At 40.5% G+C, this 8,086-nt stretch overlaps 1 protein-coding gene across 1 annotated transcript in view; it reads left to right on the forward strand.

Annotated features, from left to right (window-relative positions):
• ST8SIA5 (ST8 alpha-N-acetyl-neuraminide alpha-2,8-sialyltransferase 5) overlaps positions 1 to 8,086 on the forward strand; it is a 39,247-nt gene that overhangs the window by 22,561 nt on the left and 8,600 nt on the right. Inside the window, exons 2-3 of the mRNA XM_009077120.1 lie at positions 2,376 to 2,468; positions 4,779 to 4,865. Of these exons, the coding sequence (XP_009075368.1) occupies positions 2,376 to 2,468; positions 4,779 to 4,865 (180 nt within the window). The remainder of the gene's footprint in view (positions 1 to 2,375; positions 2,469 to 4,778; positions 4,866 to 8,086) is intronic.

Genomic DNA, 8,086 nt, shown 5'->3' on the forward strand with positions numbered 1-8,086 from the left:
GTAATATGCTTTATGTGTGGGTGTATGCTGCCTCTAGCTATTGTGTAGAACATTCAGGGTCACAGTCTTGTCTGACTCAGATAACCAAAGCCAAGAATGGATACCACTAATAGAGCAGGAAAATTTAGGATTTCATAAGGATGAAGATCTTGTCTGTAATGGTAGGCAGAGGACTCCTTATCCCCTGTAAAATTCTGTGACCAGTAGGAAATCCTATGGTGTTAGCTCCAGAGAGCTATTTTGGTTTAGTTTGGAAAGTTTACCTGGAGTACATTCACGTGGGACTTTGGCCCGGTACAAGTAGGTGAACTCTCAATCCAATTTCAGTTGAAGCAGCTTTCAAAATGCACAAGTTGCTCAGCTCCAGCTCAACAAGACAAGCACACAGATGTGCTGTGCAGTGGTCTCTAGCTGTTTCTTAGTAAATGCTGAATGTCCAGGTGAACAATTGAGTTGAGAGGAGAGTCCAAGCCTTTTGGTGAGAACCCAGATGAAGATTCATGTTAGATCTCCTCTCAGGAGGCTGAGGAAGTCTTTTCACAGAGTTGTCACTGATTATGGAGTGCTTTAACTACATAATTTCCTGTACAAAACTCATAAAAGCCTTGAAGGCTATGCAAACACTTTTCCAAATAGCCACATTTTAAAAGATTGATGAGCTGGGGTTTTTTTCTGACAGTAATTGGTTTACTTCTTTATTAGGAATTTTTATGTTTTCGTGCTGCCACCTTTTAAGCAAAGGCTTCCTCCTTTCAGTCTCAAGGTCTGTGGCCTTCATTGGATCACAGAAATGGTTTGTTTGGGATCTGGCAGAGCTGAGGTGGTGAAAAACTCAGGGAGAGGTGAAGGAGACACTTTCTAAAGCAGTATTTGACAGGATAGAAATGTTCCCTGTTGATAGCAGATTGCTTTGGGAGGCTCTTGGACTTTTTCCAGTCGCACATTATAGTCCCTTTCTCCCTTCTATGCATTTCTCTCTTCCCTGCTTTATCACATTGATTTCTGGATGTACTTAAATGGCAGAATTCATAAGCTGTTTGATTTACATGCCGCTGGCCTTTGAAGGCCCTGTTGGAGATACCTGGCAGTGTTGTTTTATGTACACTTTCCCTTTCCTACAGTTCCCCTTGGAGATGTGAGTGCTTAGCACTTCTCCAGAAAAGATCAATTTTGGATGTCACATAATTCTCATATTAACTATAAACGTGCACTACTGAGGAAACTAACAGGACTTTCCTACTTAAGGATTATATATGCAGAACTGAACACATGTTGGGATCAACATGAATTTTGGGGTTATTTTACAATGACACAAATCTAAATATTGTATTTCCAGTGATGGCTTAAATAAAGCTCTTCCAGGAATCTTGTATTTTTATTTCCTATAGAAAATTCAAAAGACAGTTTGGAGTTATAGCCTGATGAATTCTGAGATTTTAAGGATCCGTCAAAAGAACTTGCTCTAGCCTTGTTCATGACACCTATTCCTCCATGTCATCTTCTGTTATTTCTCCATTGTCCTCTTAACTACTGTATGGGTATGTGCAGGTCTTAGGAATTAGGTTTTAATGCAGACTTCTAATGATAAGAGGTGAAACTTATACAGAGCTTGGGTTAAACCCTGAATCTTGTTTGTCATTTCAATGCGAACTCATTGAATTCACTGTATAGCCTGGACTTTCTCTTGTCCCTAACATGATTATGTTTTGTTTCCCCTTCACTCCAGTCCAATCGCTAAGGTGGAGAAATTTACCAAAAAAATAAATATTTGTGACTATGTTTTAATTAGGAATAGCACTGTTACTTGTGCTGTGTCTGGGCATTCAAGTCCTTTTGTACTCAAATTTTTTTTGAGAAGGAAATCCCTGGTTCCCTTCTTCTCTGAATACCTCAAAAGAGTAAATCCCAATCAAAAGCTCAGTTGCTCAAGAGCTATGGATTAGCCTCCATACACAAGATATAACCGCCAGGACTTTGCCTTCCACCCAAGAGCAGCATTTATGGTACTGGTTTTTATTCAACTCTCAGCAGATTCAGGCACCCAAAAGATGAGAACAGTGTTCCTTAAGTGGTCAGTGCTTTCCCCCTGACTTTCAGTTCCAGCTGGCAAGTGCTGACTGCTGGCAAAAGTACCTGGTCCCTGTTGGTGCCTACAAGATAGATGACGTCCTGTAGGGATGGACATGGATGATTTTTCTACAATCAGCAATGACATCTGTGTTTTCCTGTGAATGAATAACCTGCCTATGGGCCAGGCAGTATTGTCTCAAGTTGGGCAAGAATCATAAGTGACAACTTCCAGCAAAATTCTGTTGATGTGTAAGACAATTATCCTACTCCAAGCCTTGTGATATGTTTTTCTTGTCCTTCTCCAGGTATTTTGAGTTTTATGAAGGGCCTTTGGAATACAACTCTACCAAATGCCTGGAATTACGGCAGGACATCATTGAGGTGAAGGTTTTGTCCATGTAAGTATGAACCAATGCTTGCTAAAAAGGTTACTTTTCAGGCAGTATGAAAACTATAACTTACAATGACATTGTCAAAAGATGCGAGGTTCAAGAGATCCCATCAACAGGGATCTCATCAGGTATTCCTGAGATTCTTTTATATGTGCAAGTAGTATTGAAATTTGTTCTGAGGTCCGTTTGAGAATAAATGGAGGGTTTCCCCATACACAGGCATTTTGGTCAAGCTCAGTATTATTGTTTGGAATTAAATACAGGGTTTGTAGTATTTCCAGTAATTGAAGGGTAAGAACAGCCGGATTGACTCATACCAAGTGTCCATCTAGCTTAAGGATCTATCATTGACAGTCTTCAGCAGTGAAGGCTAGGAAAGGAACCAAAAATGCCAGCCCTCCCTGACAATAAACACTGGCATGGGGACTTGTGAAGTGGTAGATGGAGTCCAGACTGCAGTGATCAGAGTGGAGAGTAGACATCTCTGTTGTTTAGATCTTTTCCTAGCCCATTTGTATTTTTGACCTCCTCAGTTAAAAGTAAGAAAATATGATTTTGAGAAACAATACCTATAATTTTTGTTTCATGGTTTTATATGTACATCAGGAAATTAGTGAGTTGAATGAGATATATCTGTGAAGCCGTAGTTATGGAATTGGGCAAAAAATGTGGTTACCATAGAACACATTGGGCACAATGTAATGGTATTTTTGTGTGCCCTTCTGCATTTTCAGTATTGCACTGAATTTAGGTGCTTAGTTTATACCTAATGCCTGAGCATATCTAAAGGCAGTGGTTTGATAATCATGCTGACAATGCACAAGGCTTATTAAGTTCTGTAAAGTGCACTGAGACTCTCAGTTGAAAGTGCAGTTCTACAAGTGCGTAGCATTAATCACTCAAGGCACAGAAAATACAATTTGTTGCGATAAGTCTGCATGAATTTGAGCATGTCTCGCTCACTGACTTTGTGCACAGAAAAATGTAGGTTATGTCCTTGTCTTCTGTATCTTGTACTGGATGAAGGATACACAAGTAACACACTTTGCACTGCTTGCTGACTTGCACTACTTAAAAATAAATAGAAGGGGTGAGAATGTCACCCTTCTGCCAATGTTCTGCTGAAGATGGGGAGTTTGGAATTGCATTTTTGCATACTTATCAGAGGGTACACAGAATTGCTCTTTTTGTTTCATCTTATCCAATGGCACAAGGAAGGTAGTGGACTCTTGCTCAGCTAGGTAGAGTTAGTCTCACTTCTACAATAGGTGCCATTTGACATTAAGCTCTTTTACTATGCTGGGCTGTTCTGATGTTCTTACTTCTAATGTGCTACATTTCTGAAGTCAGCACTGATGGTAATGGAAGACTTCCAAGTTAATGTGCTCTGATGGGCTACAGAAAGTACAATATGACCTAATTCCTTCCTGTAACTTCCACAGCCTGGGAAATTCTAAATTCTACTCACTTTAAATATATAATTATCTTAAATGTCTTTGCTTTATTCAAACATTCAAAGCCCTCAAGCCTCAAAAGAACTCATTAAGACCTACCAATTTAGAAGAAATCTGAGACTTCAGAACTTTCTAGCCAGATTATGCAGATCCATAGCTCTAGATGTTTGCAAGGCCTTCATTATCTCTGTTGTCCAAATACAGAAGAATTTGTTTGAACTTAAAGGTAGAAGTGATTGGAATTCATGGTATGACCAAAAAATATGTCATCCTGTATTAGCCTAGTAGAAAAGGGAGTGTAATTTTTTGATGTAACTGCAAGTATGTTGATTAACAGAGGGTGAGGGAGAGATCCTTATGTAAAGAACTTTTCATGTCCTCTTACCATCACAGATGCTTGGCCCTACACATGTGCCCTTGCAGTTCACTACATTGCCATGCTGTATGATCTCATGGATTAAGTTAGCTTCACCAAAATAGAACCACAGTTGGCCAAATGTATTCTCTCTTCCAGCCCCAGCTCCTGGGCCTTTCTGCTAGGTGCAATGTTCCCCCCAAACCTGCTGTAGTTGCCAGACACTCATTAGCTTCCCAGCAGACTTCGGCACGGTAGATCCTTCTTGCTCACTATTGCATTTTTTATCCTGAAGAACTGGAGAAAGCCTATCAGGGAACAAAAATCTGTACCTGTGCTTAGACTTGCTATGTCTGAGCAGAAAAAGAAAAAAAATTATAAATTTTGTACTGACTAGACCTACTTGTTGCCCTACCAAAAGCCAGCTGCATTGTATCCTGGCTGCTGTTGGTTTAGGAAGTGAAGCCCTGGTTATAAACTGAGGTTTTATTTTTCTTTGTCTTTTAGGGTGAAACAAACTGAATTGTTTGACAGATGGAAGAGCCTGCAGATGTGCAAATGGGAGATGAATGTCACAGAAGCAAATTTATTCAAGTAAGAATGATCCATATTAATGAGATTGAGTAAAATTTACTTTAGTTTGAGTTTAGCTTCCTGTACAGAGATCAAACCTTCATATGAATAGCGTGAGTAAGCATTACAACGCTTACTGTTGGAGTACCATCCTTTTGAATCAGTATGGACTTTTTTCTACTGCCATGTGGAACAGTCATCCAGAAAAGGCAAGGAATTTGGTATGGGAAAGACTTGCAGGTATGATTTGGGCAGAAGTAAGGGTGGAGACAAGACTTCACAGCTACACCTAATACATCAGCCTTACTCTCTGGTGGTCTGGAATGGTAATATTAGTTGAGATACTGCAAATTTAGCCTGCAAAATGCTCAAACTGAATTCTTTCTGTGGTGTTCTGTGTACTGTCAGACCTTGTTTATGACTTCCTTTGGGTTTTTTAATGGCTTCTCATCTCTTACTCACAGATTATCCACATCATTTTTAATGTCTTCAGAACAGTTTCTGTACTACACTGTCTTCCTTCATGTGGCATCCTCTTTGATGAAGGTCCTCCATGATTCTCTCAAGATGCAGTTTTTGAAACTGGTATTGTGAAGGCCATAGTAGAATGAAGCCAAACCAATATTTGAATGTTGTATATTGATATATGCAAGTGTCCTATTTGAGTAGGTTTAGAGAAAGCACATTATTTGAGAGTAAGTGTCATAGAGACTGGTTAAGTCTGTAAGTAACTGGTACAATTTAGAGCTGTTGTTTAGAATAAGGCACCCAGCTTTATCCCAAATTCTCTTGCATGATTCCAGGAAATAGCTGTCAGGAGTTAATGAGAGAATGTGAGAATGCATGTGCTGAGTTAGTCACTGACATCTTTAAAAATAACATTGTTAGTCTCAGGCTCTAACAGTTTTTCCAATGTGATCTCCACATAAATGTTTTTTAGGGTTTTTTACCAAATATTTTTTTGGAAATTACTTGATGGGGAATTATCAAAGCCCATTTTGAAGTGGGGAGCCATTCAGGATTACAGTTTACTTATCTTAAAGATGACTTGAAGTAAGACTCTTGTGCCCAGAGTGCAAGGTGTACATGGAAATATGAAGAGGATCACAGTGAAGTATGGAGGCCAGTGCAGAGGTGGGAGCAAGGAGGAAGAACAATCTAAAGACTATCAGGAGGACCATGAGTCTATCTCAGGCCACGAATACCAGCGCATTAAACAAGGAACCCTTTTCTATCTTCTACATTGAGAGAAAAAAAGAGATAGAAGACTCCGGTCACTGTCCATACCTTCTTGACTGATATAATCCTGCTTCAGGAATTCTCAATGGCACCTAGATGTAACCTAACCTTTGTTAGCTGGTTCCAGGAGCACCAATCACGCTAGTCATATGAAAAAAAAAACCGAGTCCAAAGTCTGTTTGATTTTTGTCCAATGGGACAGAGACTTAAGTGTGTGAGTGTGTGGGGAAACTGTAGTCCCTTAAAAGCAGACCAAATACTCTGAGTTTGGAGGCTGACTACTAGGAGGCTGGAAAGTGTAAAATGAGATGGGCTTTTTAACTTTGATAGTTCTGGACCATCAGCTGAGATGGGGAGAAAGCAACAAAAGTTAAATGTTACTTAAAAGTTACTTAAGCAACAGGGAGGGAGGAAGTGCAAAAATCACACTAGTGTTTGTGTCTGGAGACTGAGGTAAGCAATTTCATTGAGAGTCTTTCTCCGTCAGATATCAGTTTACATTGAGGATCATGACTTTGGAAGACCATTTGGACACTAAGAAACAAGGTTCCTTTGGAACTAAATCCAAATGGCAGCCAGTCACTAGTGGTGTTCCTGAGGGGTCAGTATTGCGGCAAGTCCTATTTAGAATCCTTATTGATGGTCTGGACATGGGGATTGGGTGCACCCACAGTAAATTCGCAGATGATGCTAAGTGTTGATCTGCCTGAGGGTAGGAAAGCTCTACAGAGAGACCTGAACTGACTTGATCAGTGGGCTGAGGACAACTGCATGAGGTCCAGTAAGGCTCAGTGCTGGGTCCTGCACTTGGGACACAACAACCCCCTGGAGAGCTACAGGCTGGAGGAGGAGTGGCTTGAGTGCTGTTCAGCAGAAAGGGGCTTGGGTGTGCTAATTGAAAGCAGCTCAATATGAGCCAACAGTGTGCCCAGTTGGCCAAGAATGCCAATGACATCTTGGGCTGTATCAAGAATAGTGTGGCCAGGAATAGCACAACTAGGGAAGTGATCATCCCCCTGTACACAGCATTGGTGAGGCCACACCTCGAGTACTGTGTTCAGTTTTGGGCCCCTCGCTTTAAAAAGGACATTGAGGCTCTGAAGCGAGTCCAGCAAAGGGCAACGAGGCTCAGAAAAGGCCTAGAACACATGTAACATGAGGAATTTGGCTTGATTAGCTTTGAGAAGAGGCAGCTCATGGGTGACCTCATCACTCTCAACAACTACCTGACAAGGTTGTAGAGCCATGGGGTATGGTCTCTTCTGCCATGCCTGCAGTGAAAGAACTAGAGGGAGCCATCATGAACTGAGATAGGGGAGAATCATATTAGACATTAGGAAAAATGTTTTCAGTGTTAGGGTGATCAGGCACTGGCACAGATTGCCCAGAGAGGTGGTAGAGCCACCATCCCTGGGAGTGTTTAAGAGGTGTCTGGATCTGATGCTAGAGGATACGGTTTAGTGGTTACAGCAGACTGGTAGGCTAATGGTTGGACTTGATGATTTTAGAGGTCTCCTCCAACCTTGATGAATCTATGATTCTTTCAATTCCTTAATGCAGAACCAATGAAGAGGTTTTTCATATCTCAAATATCACAATTCAATTCTACTGCCTGCGTTTGAAGATTTAGTGATTTTGCTGTTAGACATTATTCACTGATTTACTCAGTCCCATTTACTGCCTTGATCTGATCATCATGTTTTGTCATTCTGCATAAGTCAAATATATAATAGCAACTGGACATCATTGAAATGTTTGCATAATTCTGTATTTACTTTCTGGTGCTTGTAATAAAGCCCATAAAGAAGACTGGCTTATTCTTCCAACTCATTATGAGGCCACATACCCCAGGGGCAAGGTATTTAATCTAGGTTATTTGAGAGCCATTTGGCTTTCTCTTCGTATTTGTACATTTGCCATGACATGTAATTTTCATTAACGATATGAAATGCATTGACTCAGAAATAAACTCTCTTTGGAATAAGAGTGAGCTGAAGTCAGGG

Source organism: Acanthisitta chloris, unplaced genomic scaffold (assembly GCF_000695815.1).
Source record: "Acanthisitta chloris isolate BGI_N310 unplaced genomic scaffold, ASM69581v1 scaffold19816, whole genome shotgun sequence".
NCBI lineage: Eukaryota > Metazoa > Chordata > Aves > Passeriformes > Acanthisittidae > Acanthisitta > Acanthisitta chloris.